Raw genomic sequence first — 17793 nt, 5'->3', positions numbered from 1 at the left:
TCGAGTCAATTAATTTAGTGGTAGAGAGTTTGTTAATTCTTTTTTGTACTTCTCTAAAAATTAACTCAATTGGATAACCATTTTTTAAAAGAGTTTCGATACAAAATTCTAAATTTTTTTGATGAAATTCGGGATTCGAGAAAAAATTAAATTATTTAAACAAGTGCATCTATAAAAATCATGGAATAATCAACAAATAATAATTCTATTAACAGTATAGATATATACTTGTCTCATAAGACTTCCGCTTTTCTAATATGATAATAGATTAATGACATATAATTTACATTATATTTTTTGTACATTTGTAATCCAAGTATAATTTAATAAATCTCGGCTTTAACTACCTCTGACCAATTGTCTACGTTCCCCAATCACACACATAAGTGTATTTAAAATATTATAATTTTTTTACTGTTTTATCATTAGGGGAAGTGGGATCACTCGAAGACCATAAACCTCTAGTTGGGCGCAAATTTCATTAACGCGACTCTGGTAAGAATCAGTGCAGGCTACCGAATTCGCTATACCTAATATTGGTATTAATACAAATTGGATATAGTATTGAATCTATTTCTAATCGATACATCCGGTAAAAAATTTTTCATACATGAATATGTATAAATATGTATAAACATACATAAACACGCATAAATATTAATAAACATGTACAATTATATATGAAATATGCCCATACATGTTCATACATCCTTCTTTCTTTTATATTACTTTTTAGTGTAATAGAAATAATAATAGTAATGTGAAAATATTATAAAAATAATAAAAATGGTAATTTTCGCATTATTGAAACGCAATCATGAATAGAACTAGAGAGTATATATATTGATATAGTAATATCACGTACATATTAAATTGACAAATAATTTAATACTATTGATGCTAATAAGCATCTTATGAGAATATTAATAATTTGATATTAATAAAAAACTCAAAGACTCTTGCCAATAATTTAATTATTATGAAAAATGTTATATCAGTTGGGATTCGAACCAGAATCTTCTATTTCTAATTCTATTCATGATTGCTTCATCAAAACTGAAAAAGATTTCAGTTTTGCAATTTGCAATTTGCAGAATTGGATATGTACATAAATTTATACCAAAATATTTAAGTATTAAGATCTACTTTGACCGAAACAAGGATTTCTCTAATCTAATTAGATTTATTCTCATCAGTCCAATTTTGTTTTATACCAGTAAACAAACTGATGTTATTTATCGTCATTTTGATATCATTTTGACGTTCAAAATATTATTTTGTTAAAATCATGTTGTTAAAATAACGATAAATAACGTCAGCTTGTTTGCTGAGATAATTGTTAATAAAAGCACATGCACATAATTAATTAAGTAAACTTATCGTTATTAGATATGTCGATATATTGAATGATACGCACAAGATTGTCGGAATTAGCTTTTTATTACTCATTGCTGCAGTTTTTAGTTTACTTGGAGTTCGAGTAAGTATCGTTCTTAAATAATCGACTTTCCAATAATTGGCATCGATATATTAAATTAAAAAATTTCGTAAATTTTTCGTGCAAATATGATTGTATTTCAGATAGCGCATGGATGTATAATATCTTTGATGTATTATAGATTGTCTATGTGTTAGACCAATTAGAAGAACTGATTAGATTTACATTTATAATCATGGGGGCGTTATTACAGTTGATGATCGTATGTTATTCCGGCCAGAAATTAATGGATGAAAGTCAGAATATATTTCATCGAACGTAATAATTATTTTATATTTTCTCAAACATCCGTTATTTTAAATATCTTTATTCAAAATCTGCAAATTGATTTTAAATTATTTTATAACTGTAATTCAAATTATTTTTTAATAGTAAACTATACATGAAGTATGCAAAGTGCAAGTATATATAAAATTTTGGATATATTATAAAAAGTGTTACACGAGATTTTATTTAATAGTTTGATTTTTTTAATTTACGATACTTTGTAGAATTTGCGTGACATATGTTGATAAAAATCTAAATCAAAATTAATTTTTTTAAATGTATACTTTCAGATATGCAGCGGAATGGTACAAATTTTCACCAAGACTAAAATCATTGCTAATCATAACTCTTTATAGAAGTATCGTGCCGTGTAAACTGACAGCAGGGAATTTGTTTTCATTGTCAATGGCAGTCTTCGTTTCGGTAAGTACGAGACAATCTGGAAAAATAATTTATAATATACAGAAAATGATTCATATGCTTCTAAATGTTTTAAGGTGATACGAACGGGTGTATCTTACTTCACGGCATTGTTATCGTTTAAAAATTAATTAGTTTAATGCTAATTCTTTACTGATACGTCTTCGATTCAATAAACTGTAGACAAAAATTCCAAGATTAGCATTGTTTATATATTGTACAATACTTTGTGTAAGATGATGAGTATAAAGTATTTAATTGAAAGAAGAAAGTTTGCCAAGTACTTATATTTTTATTTAACAGAATCACATTTATTATTAAATATACAACTCATATAATATCAGCCGATACGACTACAATCATTATCACAGCATTTTGCAGGTAGACATTCGTAATGTCAGTCTCTTAACGAAATAACTTAAAGAAAATTGTTAATTATTGTAGTAACATTATACAGTTGACTTTCGTGCTTTCGGACGCAATTAACTAACTTTTTGATGTTCGTGTAGATTGATTTACACAAGAATATATTTTTAAATAAAAACATTTGTTAAATCCCACAATGCTATTAAGTTAAACCATATTCCAAGCTGTTAGCGTACCATATCTAACAGGACATGGTTATAAAGCTGCACAATATCGTTATTGTTAACTAATTCTCTACTTTTTTACTTAACATTTCTTTAACGTTAAAGTATAACGTTCATATCTAAATAGATACGTTCTGAATAAGAAATGCAAATATTTGAATAGCAATATAATTTAATAATTATTCTGCAAAGTTTAACTTCATTTGTCTCATTTTTTCTGAAATAGGATATATTAATTAAATGTAAAAGAAATACATGAAAACAAAAATAAATACGGACTACTGTTATGACTCTGAGATCTTGTTTAGAGAGTTTAATTTTAATATTATATATAGATATATATATTATATATAATGCGAAATGTTTTTATTTATAAAAAGATATATTAGAAAAAAATGTTACTAATATTATCCATTAGAAAGTAATTGATTGATATCACATTAGAGTTCAGTTATTATAATATACCCCTCTGCGTACAAAATATTATCGAAAGCACATTAGATGCTAACCAAAATACAAGAAAATTTTAGAATATGAAATATTTTAATGTAAATTTTTTAATATTTAGATGTAAATTTTTAATTTAATAAATTCAGAAAATTTTGGAAATTATATCTAATAGAAAATTTTGTAACTTTTGATAATTCATTATGTTTTTAAAAGCGAAATTAATAATATTATTAAGGACCAAACATAATGACAATAATTTCATTCATCAGTGGACTTCGTTAATTTATCGAGGCAATCGTACGACTTTGCTTGAGTGACATATCTGCAACATAGAAAAATTTTCGTTAATATTTCATATCATCATTAATTAACAACGGCACTGAAAGCAAAAAGCAAAGATTATAGTCAGTAATTGTTAATAGAGCAAAGCAAAAACTAACCATGTTAATAACTAAATATTAATTTAAACTGCATGGTTTGCGTGACACAACCGTTTATGCGTTGGATCTCTTCGAGCAACGTGAAGTATCAAGTTTCCGGCTTTGGCGCTTTTGAACATCTGTAATGCCTTGGCGTGCGTCAGCCCATCCAACGAGGAGCCATTGATCGCTAAAATTTCGTCTCCCACTCTCAGAGTACCTTAAACATTACAGGTAAACCACTGCAAATTTTCTCCCGTATGTGTCGTCAAAAAAGATACAACGTATTTCCTTTGTGTACTTTTATATACACTGTTAGAAATGTTCTTAAATTTCATTAACTTTTAATGTACATTGGTGAATGAAGTTTAATTTCTCTGTAACTGAAAGGACTATTAATGCGCATGTTAATGAGATTTACGTTTAACTGAAAAATTAAGTGTAATGAAATTTAATATACTTTTTATTTACGGATATAAATGACATTTAATTAATCGTAATTGAAATAACTATTAATGTACATATTAATTAAATTTAATGTACTTTTACATTTACGAATATTAATAATATTTTAATTAAGCCTAACACTATTAACGCTTAACGTTTAATACGTTTACATTTCTTAACGTAAATTACATTTCTTAACGTAAATTACTTTTCAGTTACAGATCTCATACTTTTCATTAACGTGTAAATTAATTTCTATAATAGTGTGTTCATTAATTTCAATACACACGTTCATCACATTTAAGACTACTGTAACTTAGTTTTTATTTACATCATTCATTACATTTAATTTCGTGCATAACCACATGCTTCCTTTACATGTTAATTAAAATTCATTAAGAAATTTCTAACAGTGTACCGAGTAATCAAGAATGGATTAAAATAGATTAAAATTTTTATGCGTATTTTAAGTCCATTAAATCCAATTAAGTAAAAAAAGAACTTTTTTAGTTTTACTCTCTTTTTATCTTATTTTTTTCTTTAATCTTATTTATTTAAATCTCATTCCGTTCTATTGAATCCAATTGAATAAAAAAAGAACTTTTTTTATTCAATTGGATTCAACTGAATTCAAATAAATAAAAAAAGTTCTTTTTTTAAAAAACTGCATCTCTTATTCAGAATTTTTAATTGAACAGTATATACAATGTGACAGAAAAAGTTAATATTATTTTTACATTGAGAAAGACATAGAAATGTGCTTCATGCAATTCCTATAAACGAATAAAATTCGGATTGAAAAGGATTTAGTTTAACATTCGCGAATACGATTAATTTCTGAAAATCTGAATTCATTTCAATTTATTTCAATCCATTCTCGGTTATTTGGTATGCATTAATTTCATATTCTAAAATAAACCGTTTTAATGTTTCGCAAGAAATACGATACCTTCTTCTGCAGCTTGTCCACCAGGCATAATATCCTTCACAAAAATACCCATGCGTCCTTTATTGCTATCAACGCCGCCAACAATGGAGAAGCCCAATTTCTTCGGCGCTCCTTTTTCCAATGTGATCGTCAACAGATCAATGGATAAACTGGACCCTCGTCGAACAGTGGACGTTTCAGAGTTTCGTTTTCTCATGACCTGGAACTTCTTCATACCTGTCATCTTTTGGAGACTAACAGTCGCGTCGTCAACGGCGCGAGGAATTTCAACGTTCGTCCGAGATCCAGCATCGTCAGAGGAAACTAACGATTCAGTTCTTTTGTTTTTCAAAATCCACGCGTCAGGATCGCTTCGCGTTCGCGTCAAAGCGTTGCCCCACGTGTCACCGATTTCTTCACCGAAGGCCGAATTCGGTTCTCTCGCGATTTGCAGTTCAACAATACCAACGCAACTCCGCAAAGCGTTTCGCGCCTCCGCCATCGACATACCGCGTATCCTACGTCCGCAGACTCGGACGATTTCATCGCCGATGCGGAATTGCTTCGATTTAGCAGCTTCGCCGTTGGGATCCATTTTGGCGATCACGTAGAATGGCCTAGCCGCCTCGCACCGTTCGACCGAAATACCGAGACCCGCCGTGTGGTTCACCGTCAACTTCATCGTTTTCAATTCACGTCGTATTAGGATTTTATTAGCGGCAGTAACAGGTTTAATAATGGAAGTGATAGGAACCGACGACATACAGATTGTCGTTTTCTTCGCCACGTTCCTCGTTGCGTCAAGTGTATCAAGTTCTAAAGTGGAATGCGATCTCTTTGGACTGTAGTATCGTAAAGGGTTAGTCATTGCATCAGTTAAGGGATGGAGTTTGTTAGCCGGAGGGCTATCTTTGCATGGAGACGCAGCATGCTCTAAGAGGTGTAATACACTTGGACTTGAACATTTTCTATTTTTGAACTTTTTGTCTTTCAGTAAATTCTGAAATTTAGCCATCTGAGATACGTTAACATGACTTTTTGGCGTTACACAAAGTTTTCTCTCATTGAAATCGGTTTTCATTTTAGCATCATCAATACCATACGCATCAACATCGTCACATTGCAGTGTAACGTCGAGATCTTTACGGTATGTCACCTGGAGTTTTGTTAAATCTTCGCCGGTCAAAGCAGAAGTCGCAGATGCTGCTTTCATTAGATCCTTGCAAGATTTTGGCAAGAGATCTGGTTCCGTTTTAGAATAAATTCTCGTTAAATCCGGCTGGTTTTCTAGAAAATCGGCAAAAGTATCTTTATCACAGCTGTCCGTATCGTTATCCTCTTCTGACATTAACGTAGTAGATTGGGTTGTGGTCGAATCATTGAAGGAAGGATTGCTCACCGCGGCATCGATAGCGGCATCAGTGACATTGACTTTCTCGATCTTCGAGGTGCATGTTTCTGAAGAACGTGGTTCGGTTACTGTATCTGTGTTTTTTTTCCTCGAGATATCACTGATTGGCGATAAGTCAATGCCGCGATAATCGTACGACGTTATTGAAAAACTACGCGGCTTCAATGAGGAAGGCACCGTCGATTTTTCACTGTCCGGCGAATCCGCACCAGTTCGCGTACTATCCGAATCGTAACCACTTTCATCGCAACCTATGCGCAGGTTGCTCAGTAAATCTTCCAAACCAGTCAACGAGCCGGAACATAATCCCTGGGAATAGGAATTTCCTTTAACTTCGTTGACACCAACGTTATTGGTAGATTGGTGATCAGGCGTTTGCGTCGGAATCCTACGTTTTATTTCTCCCGAAGATTTCAGATTTACGCTCGTACCAACATTCTCCAATGTTTCTCGTGTGAATGTGTCATCCTGACGTGTTTTCAAGCTCTCATGATTTTTGAGTATGTAATCTAAGACCCGCTGTTGCTCTTGAAGATCTTGTATGCTACGACTCAGCTGTAATTTCTTTTGACGAAGAAACATTTCCCGATCGATTTCAACGAATTCGCGATCATTGAAATTCTCTCGACAAATTCTTCGAAACGGAAGCTTTCTGATCGCTCCTTCGCTGAGAGTTTTCTCCATCGGACAATGGCTGACATTGATGACAGCATCCTCCTCTTGTATCGTCGCGCTTCTCGAAGCGCTTTTGCCATTAACAGAGTGATCGCCGCTAGTCCTAAAGAGATTTCTTAAAGATTCTACTCTGGGAATTCTTTTTGGCCTTGAGAATTCGCTATTCCCCTAAAAATGTTGATTATTCGAAATATCTTTCGAAACGAAAATTTTATTTCATACGTCAAAAGAAGGATTAGAAGTGGAAACGCGCTTTTAAAATTCGATTTGTTGCTAAAAGTAGTTTTCATGTCCATAGAGTAAACTCGAGTAAGATGGCCATAAGGAAAAGATGGCCACAAACTTTTAGAATGACTAAAAAATGTTCTATTCAGTAATTATTAAAGAATAATTACAGTCTATACGCGGCCATTTTTTCCGTATAGACATAATACCCGAGTTTACTCTATGAAAAATTTCAAATCCTTTAGGCATCTCTTTAGTTTTTTTTTTAAATTAACAATAAATATAAAAATGTTTAAGTTATTGGCTCGATTAATTGGCAGAATTTTAGGTAAAGGTTAAATATTTCGTATTCTGGGATCAATTTTTTTCTACTGCGTGGACGGTATAAATGCAGTTCGGATTAATGCGAACCCTGGCTGCCAGTATATTAGTCAATGCCATCGTCGACTGCATTGTCGAAATAGAATCGTGGTGATGCAAACGCATTAATCCAAAGTATATTTATATCACGCATGATTGAAAAAAATTCAATTAGTTCTGAAACGTTTGTAATACTTAACTATTTTTCTCTTTTTCTCAAAATCTATCATCCTGCCCAATGAATAATTTAGATAACTTCAAAATTTTTATATTTATTGTTAAAAAATTAACTAAGGGTACTTGAAGCTAGAGTTTGGAATTCTCAATATGGATACAAAATACTATCTTCTGCAATAAATAGTGTCCAAAAGCGCGTTTTCATTTTTGGTCTTCTTAACTGAAACTAATCAGCGTAATGCGTTAAGTTACTGTTGTGTTACATTTTTATTCTCGTTTGAAATTTCATCGTAGCCGCTTTTCCGATGTGGACTCCACCGTCGTCGTCGTCGCGATACCGAAAGCAACTCGGAGCTGTCCGACCTCTTCATTTGATCCCATCGTCGACCCATCTTTCGTCCCCACGTTGAGATTCCTTTAGGGACGGGGCCAAAGCGAGAGCAAAGGTGTAATCGATTTTAAGATGTCAAAAATTAACCTCAACACACTTTGTTATTAAATATTACAGATAAGCGAAGGAATACAAATATTTTTTTTTATTGGCTGGATGCTGCGCGAAGTGTATATGCACATTGCTGTGATGTTATATGATACCTTATTATATTCTTACCTTTACGAGTCAGAATAGAGGAATCCATCGATTCTTTTTGCGTGTCGGTATCTTCTTTTGGAAGAATATCGTCCAATTTGTCGCCCGTTTTCGATTTTTCTTCCGATCTCTCGGATGTATTGCTTTCGGCATTATTCGTAGCCGTAACGTCTTGAGATATAGGTACAGCCGAGACGAGCTGTGGGCTCGTATCGGTCGTATAACGTTTGAATAGACGCATCGCAAAAATGTGCTGTAAATAAAATTAAATACTTATTATAACATAAGATTTGTTCTTTTTAGTTGAACTTGCACGATTTATCTTTTCTATAGTTTTAAAAAAACCGCTTTTTTCAAGTTGTTGGAAAAAAACCGGAATAATTCCCGTTTTTTTTCCGAAAAATTGGTTTTTCTGGAAAAATTGCTGTTTTTGCAATATATATATATATCATGCTATTTAATTTTTAATGTCCTTCATCAAATTAATGTGATCTTCCCGTTTTTTTTCCGAAAAATTGGTTTTTCTGGAAAAATTGCTGTTTTTGCAATATATATATATCATGCTATTTAATTTTTAATGTCCTTCATCAAATTAATGTGATCCAGGAAGTTATGTAATCTTATTTTTGTTAAAATTTTTATCTTTCCTTCTATTTTTATAGTAAAATCTAATCTAATCTCCCTATGGTGTATAGCAAAGCATTAAGTACACGACTGCGCATTGTACTGCACAAGTGGTTACTATAGATACATCACAATAGGTTAGATCGGTTAGATTCAAAAATTTATAATTCTTTTCATTCTAAAGACTTTATGTGATTCGTCTTAATCTGCACATTACAAAATGTGTTAGATTTTGTTTAAATTAGATATAAGATTACAATTAATTCTTATATTATATAATATTATTAAAATAAGATACTTCGTTTAAGTATTGAAATTAACTTTGTATTGAACTTTTATATTTACGTTTACAATACTACGTCACTTGATGTGAAATTTATTTATTATTAAACGAACTAATTTAGAAACAAATGTAATCTTAACAACTAGTCTGAAGAGTAATTTAAGTTAATACATTAACAGTGTATGTTTCGTATGTTCTATTGAATGTATATTATGGGACCTTAATTCTGTTAACTTATCTAAATTATCCCGCTGTGTACCCTATACGCAATTATTTTCTTTACAAAAAGAATCGAGAGTAAACGTGATAGATTTTACGAGCACGCGTGAATTTTTCCAAAATAAATTTTTCTACCCTTGGGAAAAAACCGAAAGAATCCGCGGAAAAATTGGAAAAATTCGGTTTTTTTTCGATCCTTTAAAATTATAATCTTTTCTCTTTTTCTCTCCACGTGGAAGAAAAAAAAAGAGAAAAGTGAAAAGTGAACGGTGTAAGTCCATCTTATTGTTAGAAAGAACCATACCACATGTGTGTATATGATCGAAAAATGTTTCAAACAGACAGAAATAATAATGAATTTCTCACAGTTAATAATTACGTATTTCTAACAGTTGTATAATTATTGTTTTCCTTCCTTTTTTCTTTAGAGTATCCCATTCATATCAAGTACTCATAATGTTGAAAATTAAATCAAGAGAAATACATAAAATTTAAAGATCCTACGGTATCGGCTACGGTAATTTCTACGGAACACCCTGTACGTATAAAGTAAGAAAAGCAAAGAAAAGAGAGAAACGTGGAAGGGAAAGGTGGAGGCTTCACGAGACAGCCTCGGACTTCCTTGAAAGGTTTGTCGTCGGGTGACGTCAGCCCTCGTCCACAAAACGGTCGCCATCGCATATGTACAATACATCTGTCACTCGCTCATATGTGTGTTCTGCGTTTTTGAGTAAAAAAGGAGCAAAATGAACCGCGAGAAGAGCATCGCAGGTAAGTAATCGGACAATGAACCCGTTTACACATTCTCTTCTTCCTATTCCTTGTTTTTTCACATTCCGTTAGCACCGCGTTCCCTTTTCCACGTGATTTGTTCTATCAAAGTTGCTCATGACTATCGAATGGATGTAATTATATTAACATATTTTAATATCATATAACGGAAGGTCCAGTGATAAAAAATGAATAACAATATTGACGATGACGTTTAGCAATTTATAAAATTCTGAACGAGCAATAGACATTTGAAAAACACGTTATCGTACTATTATCGCGCTATTGTTTAAGAGAGAATACGTCTGCATAAACTGAAACTTTAGCCGAGAGCATTGGTCGAGAGTATCTGGAAGAGACTAGGTAACGGTTGCTATCTTCAGTACGATTTACACGATTGCAAATTCACCGAGTATGTACAGCGAGAATCTACTCATCTATCTGGTTTTGTGACCAATCGAACAGAACTCTTTGCTCTGAACAAATTAATATGTTGTATCTGTTTACAATTGTAAAAATACAAGCTAAACTTTCAATTACACTAGTTCACAAAAATACATTTTTTTTATTATTTTGAAGTAAAGGTGTTGAAAACGATGCCACAAGTTAAATTTCACTGACATGTTATGTTTCCGAAATAATTGAAATTTAACTAAAAAAATGGCTTTCTTTGATATTTTTTTTAAAGGTTATAACGTCTTGAAATTCTGATCAGAAGAGTATCAACAATCATAAATGTATTATTCACCTTCTACAAAATATTTTTTTTATTTCATTTTTATTCCATGTTATAAAGGATTCAAACACAGAATTTTTCTAATTGTAAGATAGTAAATTTTCCGTCTATGATAATAAAATCATTATACTTACAATTTCTAGTTTGTGACTATTGATGTAATTTATCGTTATAGATTCCGCTAAATGTACATATACGTATGAGAGAGAGAGAGAGAGAGAGAGAGAGAGTGTGTGTGTGTGTGTGTGTGTGTGTGCACAGAGTGCAAATAATAACAGTGTCTAATTTTCATTGCCATCTCGAATGTCTAAAAAAACGTGTTTCCAAAAAAATGTTTCAGACAAAAGTTGTATGGCATATGACTGTATATGTGTATCGATAGCCATTGGAAATTGTAGATATATGACTTTATTGTGTCATAAGCGGAAAATTGCTATCTTGAAAAACTGTACTTAAATCCTTCATTAACATGACTAAAGAGTAAGATATTGAAATAAAAAAATGCATTTTATAGAGGGAATAAACAAATACATTCATGATTTTTAATCGGAATTTCAAGATAACGTTAACTTTCTTTAGAAATAAATGTCAAATATCATTTTTAAAAAGCCATTTTTTGGATATTTAACTTCAATTATCTTGGACCTGACGGGGCTAGTTTTTGTGGCACCGTTTTAAGCATTCAAAAATCTATAAGAAACACCAAGTTCAATTCGAAAAGTAATTTTTTACTGTAAACTAATTTTAAGTTATGCAAATAAATAAAATCATCATCGTTTTTAGTCGATTTTATTTTATTATAATTCTCATAAATAAGACCATTTTATGTTTTTTTTCACAATTTTATTTATACGAAAGTATTACATCGAACTGTTACCGAATAACAGCGACTCGAAGCTGTTAGCATAGCGGAGCCAAAGCGAAGTCCTAATTTGGACTTGGATTACGACACAGTCTTTTCATTTTCCGATGAATTCATGACTACCAGATATGGAAGGTAAAATTAACGCTCTCGCACAAATATGTTTTATTAATAAATGCAAAACAATCTGATACTCTATAACAGAAACTGGCCATTGTAAATATACATTTTCAATGCAAACGATTTAACGGTTTTCCATCGCAGAATGAATTGAAAATTTATGTTTTTTGCTTAAATACGAGATTTATATAAAGTCAGTTATATACAAACGTATAAATAGAAATAGAAAGAGAGATGCGGGTGTCTGATAATGTTCTTTGCAGGACTCGCGCTTTCACGTCTGCACTGTTAGGCACACCTGACTCTCAACCAGCCATGGGAACCTGCCATGCCTTTCGGGAAGCGCTGTATGCACCAGGGAGCAGATGTCCATTGTCCTTGCGAACGAGGGACAATAACTACCCATCACCCTCATCATTTCATCGATTATACGTGTAGCTCTACATAATAACGAGAGACCGCTAACTATAACTTTTTTTATGTACGATTAGAAGTCGGTTTAAAATCCGGTTCTCAATATGGCTCGACTATGTTCCTGATTCTGAAAAATACAAGTTCGATTCGACAGGTCGGTCGAACGAAATCGGTGTCACGCACCAACGGCAAAATGTGGCAAATATCTCGGTCGTTCGACAGATCTCTTTCTCTCTTTTCTCTCCTCTCCGAAAATTGCCGTATCCCTCCCATATTTTTTTTACTCTTCACCAAACGACGTCCCGTAGAAAGTAAAACTATCGGCCCCGAAACCGCATGTCCTCGAACACACCGGTCTGGCATACATTCGCTTTACGAATAACGCAGACAGATCTTTTTCTGAATAGCTTATGAATTTGATAAAAAATGTGATCGATCGATAATTACAGCCAAAGAAGTTCAGTCTAGAGTCAACTTATTTCATAAAACAGAGGCAAATGCTTTTGTAATACAGCCACTTTTAATGCATACATATTGTTATGCAACCAATAAGAAATAGGAATTAAAGACCCATAACGATCGAAGCTGGATCTTTGATGCTTAAATAATTCAATGTGAATTTTTTAGTCATTTTGAACTACGCGCCGAAATTTTACAGATTTAAAAACGCAGCTAAACTACTTAAATAATATCACATTAAATTTTGATGCTCAATAGGCATTTATTAAAGAAATGTTCTCACATACATGGTTTAATAAGATTCTTATTGTTCATATTGTTATGTATTTTTCAACATTATTTAAATTATAAGTGAGGAAAAATTCGATTCGAGAATCCGGTGGGCAAAATTCAACTTCTCCTCGCGACGCATGAAAATGATGGGTTGATATAAGTGCATATAATCATGAGTACTGGTGGAGGGTAAAAACGCACCTGCACGCCCTTATGAGGGGTAGAAAACTCATTTGAAAGCGCTATTATTTTCCCAATTCAAATTTTATAGAGTAGTGCATTAATATAATACATATTCATGAGATATCATAAATGTAGGTGACTTGGGACAAGTGTAGGTGACTTGGGACAGCGTGTATTTTTGTTAAATTCAATCATAGAATCCATCCACGAGTCTCTAAAGGAAGTTTAAAACTTAAACTTAACTTCCGTTAAAGAGACTCATGGATGGATTCCATGATTGAATTTAACAAAAATATATGCTGTCCCAAGTCACCTACACTTGTCCCAAGCCACCTACGTTTACGGTATCAGATAAAATTTGTAGACGTTCTCTATACGCGTCAATCCTTATGCAAGAATTCTTATGAATACTTATACTTCTTAATATCGCATTTCCCGATTGTCTGTCAAAGCATTAAAAGGGGCGTGTTTAATCCAGCAGAATAAAGCGGGCGTACTACATAACTGTAATGCATCTCGCGCATCGCTTACGATCTTATACCGTTATCTTGAAATAGGTGAGTTCGCAATGCATACATAGCACGCTGCGTACATCTGACAGTTAATTATGTTGTTTGTATTAACACTGTCGATACGATCGAACGAAATGGGTTACGCGTGACTTGCGATATTAAAGCTCGCTGCAAATGATGCTGGATGCTACTTGAAAAAATATTTCTGATAGATTTTACTGTGTTTATTATGTATGATTGGAATGTTATCACATTGACGTATACTTAGAATGTAACGCTTCGATTTGAGGATATTTATTATTTGCCAATATGTAGTATTCAGGACTGGGCACATTTCAAATATTTGTATTTGAAATATAGTATTTGAAATACAATTTGTATTTTGTATTTTAGCGAAGTACATAAAAGTATTTTGTATTTTGTATTTCAGATCGAAAGATTAAAAGTATTTTGTATTTTGTAATTCAAATACTAAGATTGATAATATTTTGTATACTTGAATGAGAGAGATGTATTTTGCCCAGTCCTGGTAATAATTCAATATAACATGCAATGAAACGATATCAACGATATAGTGCACAGCGTATGATGTTAGTAACGCGATTTATTCTATAGATGTACTTAACGTATGCACTCGACATACCGTGAACATCAAGATATCGCCGCTTCTTGGTCACGGATCATTGCCACAGTGAAAGGGTTAACGTTATTCGCTCAAGTATTATGAGAAAAATATAATGATACATCGTTAATAATATATATATGTCTAGAATGACCTAGAAAACCTTGATCTTCATCAATAATATACTGACGCAAATAATAATAATAATTAGAAGAAATTGCTTACTTATTTATCGCACGATGTTTAACTAAGAAGAATACTAGCATATTAAAATTTACGCATCACGACCATCGTAACTCGATACTAATCTTTTAATATGTCAATGTATTTTTTTAAAGATAAATATTTATCCCTCTGCAAAATGGAATAAATCCAGAGACAGTAAATAAAAAGTTTGTAGGTATTATTTGCGACTGCAAACTCCGACTTTAATTTATTTTACTCAAGAATTGAATTAAATGAATATTAAAATTAAAGATGAGATTACAAAAAGATTTCAGCATGTTTCTTTGTACAATAGTTATATGAATTAAAAAACAATGCTCCAAATTTTTACACCTTCTAACAATTGTCTAGTGTAATTTGTAATTTGGATAGGCAGACAAGAGGATTGCGAGAATAACAGAAATATTTTGACTTAACTCTTAGATGAGTTATATTTGTTTCCGCAACCAATGTTCAGTAATTTGTATTACAGGGAGAGGATAATTTAGTACTTATATATATATATATATACCGTACGCGAGATTAATGTGTTGGAGCTCTAAATTATGCGGAACTGACTGTGTACATGACGTTTGTATACGTCAACGTCCTCTAAGGAAACATGTGTTGATATCTAGGCATTAAGTACAGCTAAATGTAAACTAAAGAGGAGCAGACAAAGCGTTCCAATGTTCTACTAATAAGCAATCAATTTTCCAAATTACATTCCGAGAAATTAAACAACTATAAAAGTTATTTAATAATTCGGAATAATTAAATAACTTTTATAGTTATTTAATATAAAGTGAAAAAAGCTTTGTTAGTCAACTTAGCATGACATTATCTATTGAAAAGATATATTGAGAAGCGAAGAAGGGTGTGTGTGTGTGTGTGTGTGTGTGTGTGTGTGTGTGTGTGTGTGTGTGTGTGGTTATTAATTACAAATGACATGAAGACGATGATGAGAAGAAGAAACAAAGATATCGTGATGGAGACTTACCTTCGATCAAAGAACATTAATGTTCTTCGACTGCGCGAACATGGTCCCGCGGATGAAATGGTGCGTCATCGGCTCCGATCCGATCTCGATTTTAATCTTAATTTTACCGCGCGCCCGTGAACCCGGAAACGCGCTGATAAGCGATAAAACGGTCAACGAGACCCTGCTATACGGCCGTATCACACGCTCTGCTTTAGAGGCAACTCGCAAGCAACTGGAGGAACGATGCACCGATATATCTGCCACCGGTCGACGAGAGGGAAGAAGCCCCGCTCACTCGGCCCGTTCACGAACGTTCACCGGCAGGGCTCGCTCGAAACTGCCGGTATCACAAGAACACCGATTGCCCGTGGCGCTACCTGCACGGGGATACAATCCCTTTACCTTTCCCACTCTCTTTATTCGTGTCTCTGTTTCTTCCCTTTAATAATTATATTAATAATAATAATAATAATAATTCTATAATAAAAATAATATCAATTATAGTAGAACTACTCCTGCCTTTTTTTTCCCAACATTGTGTTCCGTTAATTTGCAACCAATTTTGATACAGTTGATAATAGCTCTATGGCCGCGCGTTTAATGGAAATGAAAGAAGAAAAGTTTCGGCTACCTAAAATATTGAAACAGCGAGCACTCCCTAGTAGAAATGTGCAGTTTTCCTAGACATCTATCCAGTTAATATCTAATATTACTATATTCTCATTAATTGTGCTAATAGTGAGTAGAAAATGGACAAGAACTTGGTAGAGTTTTATTCCGTCAATTTCACGAGTTGGCTTGCTTATTAATCAATTTAATATCCATTACTTGTTGTATTTCTATTCAGTAAATGAATTCAGATTTTACGCAACTTTTGTATGCAGTAACCGCAAACAAAGTGTTACATCCTGATTGGGATCCTAAATAGTTTTCCTTCTCAGTTACTAGACAGAAGTTGGCGTAACTGTTTAGTAACTGCTCAAAAAATGCATGAAATTTCTACCAGAGACTACAATGTATACTAAATCCGGATGCGGAAAAAAGTGCTGGTGATGCTATTTTCAGTAAAATTATCGCGTATCGCGCGACTTCGTGCAAAGAAGTCGGGCAAGTGTGAGAAGAACCTGTGGGGAGAGAAACAGGTTCTACATTCATTCACATCTCTCACCGAGGCCTTGAGCCGAGCAAAAAGCGCTCTCTCTACGCGATTCCTACCATAGACTCATCTTGTAATCCACCATGGCTACTGGTGAGCTGGGAAAATGAGCGAACGGTGGAGGGTGTCTATCGATACAACTGCAAAAATCTGGTTTCTCTTGTTACAGAAAAAAATTTGATCGCAACAGCGAATCGAACACCCCAGTACATTTTGTGTCATCTAAAAGCGTTAATCTAAAAACGTAGACCGCGAAACCCTGGCGCTTAAGAAACACCTCGATGTGACCCACGACTTTCTCACATGTGATCAAGCAGGCGATAAATTAATACTACAAACATGGATATACACTATATGTATACCTTAATGTCGTGTATAATATACACCGTTGATTTATGGAGACGGCCAAAAAAGTGCTGATCTCTTGCATACGGTAAGCCGATTTGGAAGACTCCTTTTGAGAGGCATTCCTTTTAAAAGTCTTCCCGAAAGCAATACATATACATAAAAACAAAAAGTCGCTCTTTTCGTTTGCCATATCGCTTTCTTACTTAACAAATGTCACAACTCAAAAATGTTATTTTCGAATTGTATACATGAATGAGTTAAGTAAACCAATTATCAACAGCGAATTAATTTACCTTTATAAAAAATCATCAAAATCGTCACAATTCAAAAAGTGTGACTTTTAAAAAATTATCACAACTCTAAAAGAATAGTTTTTTAAGGATTGTAAAATAAGGACGACAAAAATAACATTTCATCATTCTTTAGGAATATATTCTTCTTACACCGTCGTGAAGTTAGCCCCCCAACATTAAAAAAAATTAAGTTTCTATAGCTCATTCGATTGCTCATCGTTTGCACATGTATGCACATTTCGAATTTTCGTTTGCACACTTTCAGTTTAAAAGTTA

The 17793-nt window shown here is 33.0% G+C and overlaps 2 protein-coding genes across 5 annotated transcripts in view; one reads left to right on the top strand and one right to left on the bottom strand.

Moving 5' to 3' along the window:
• Nucleotides 1–1598: 1598 nt before the first annotated feature.
• LOC108763925 (odorant receptor 9a-like) lies at nt 1599–2338 on the top strand. The gene is made up of 3 exons (XM_018511870.1): nt 1599–1756; nt 2056–2188; nt 2263–2338. The coding sequence occupies exons 1-3, from the start codon at nt 1674–1676 to the stop codon at nt 2314–2316; spliced, it is 270 nt and encodes an 89-aa protein (XP_018367372.1). The 5' UTR covers nt 1599–1673; the 3' UTR covers nt 2317–2338.
• Nucleotides 2339–3483: 1145 nt separating this feature from the next.
• The window catches only part of LOC108763937 (uncharacterized), a 24107-nt gene continuing 9797 nt past the window's right edge, over nt 3484–17793 (bottom strand). Inside the window, exons 1-6 of one of the 4 annotated variants that reach the window (XM_018511892.1) lie at nt 15739–16036; nt 8478–8709; nt 8131–8282; nt 5041–7273; nt 3717–3864; nt 3484–3547 (exon numbers count right to left, since the gene is read on the bottom strand). In XM_018511892.1, the coding sequence (XP_018367394.1) occupies nt 3484–3547; nt 3717–3864; nt 5041–7273; nt 8131–8282; nt 8478–8697 (2817 nt within the window). In that variant the 5' untranslated portion in view covers nt 8698–8709; nt 15739–16036. Of the gene's footprint in view, nt 3548–3665; nt 3865–5040; nt 7274–8130; nt 8283–8477; nt 8710–15738; nt 16037–17793 lie in introns of those variants that run through there. The other 3 variants (XM_018511891.1, XM_018511893.1, XM_018511894.1) reach the window with 3 other exon arrangements.

This window comes from Trachymyrmex cornetzi, unplaced genomic scaffold (genome assembly GCF_001594075.2).
Source record: "Trachymyrmex cornetzi isolate Tcor2-1 unplaced genomic scaffold, Tcor1.1 scaffold388, whole genome shotgun sequence".
In the NCBI taxonomy this organism is placed as follows: domain Eukaryota; kingdom Metazoa; phylum Arthropoda; class Insecta; order Hymenoptera; family Formicidae; genus Trachymyrmex; species Trachymyrmex cornetzi.
The sequence above is the reverse complement of the archived record's forward strand: the minus strand, read 5'-3'. Positions and strand labels throughout refer to the sequence as shown.

Coding starts and splice junctions, on each gene's coding strand:
- LOC108763925 (XM_018511870.1), top strand. CDS start 1,674: ATGGGGGCGTTATTACAGTTGATGATCGTATGTTATTCCGGCCAGAAA. Junction 1,757..2,055: donor CAGAATATATTTCATCGAAC/GTAATAATTATT, acceptor GTATACTTTCAG/ATATGCAGCGGAATGGTACA. Junction 2,189..2,262: donor CAATGGCAGTCTTCGTTTCG/GTAAGTACGAGA, acceptor AAATGTTTTAAG/GTGATACGAACGGGTGTATC.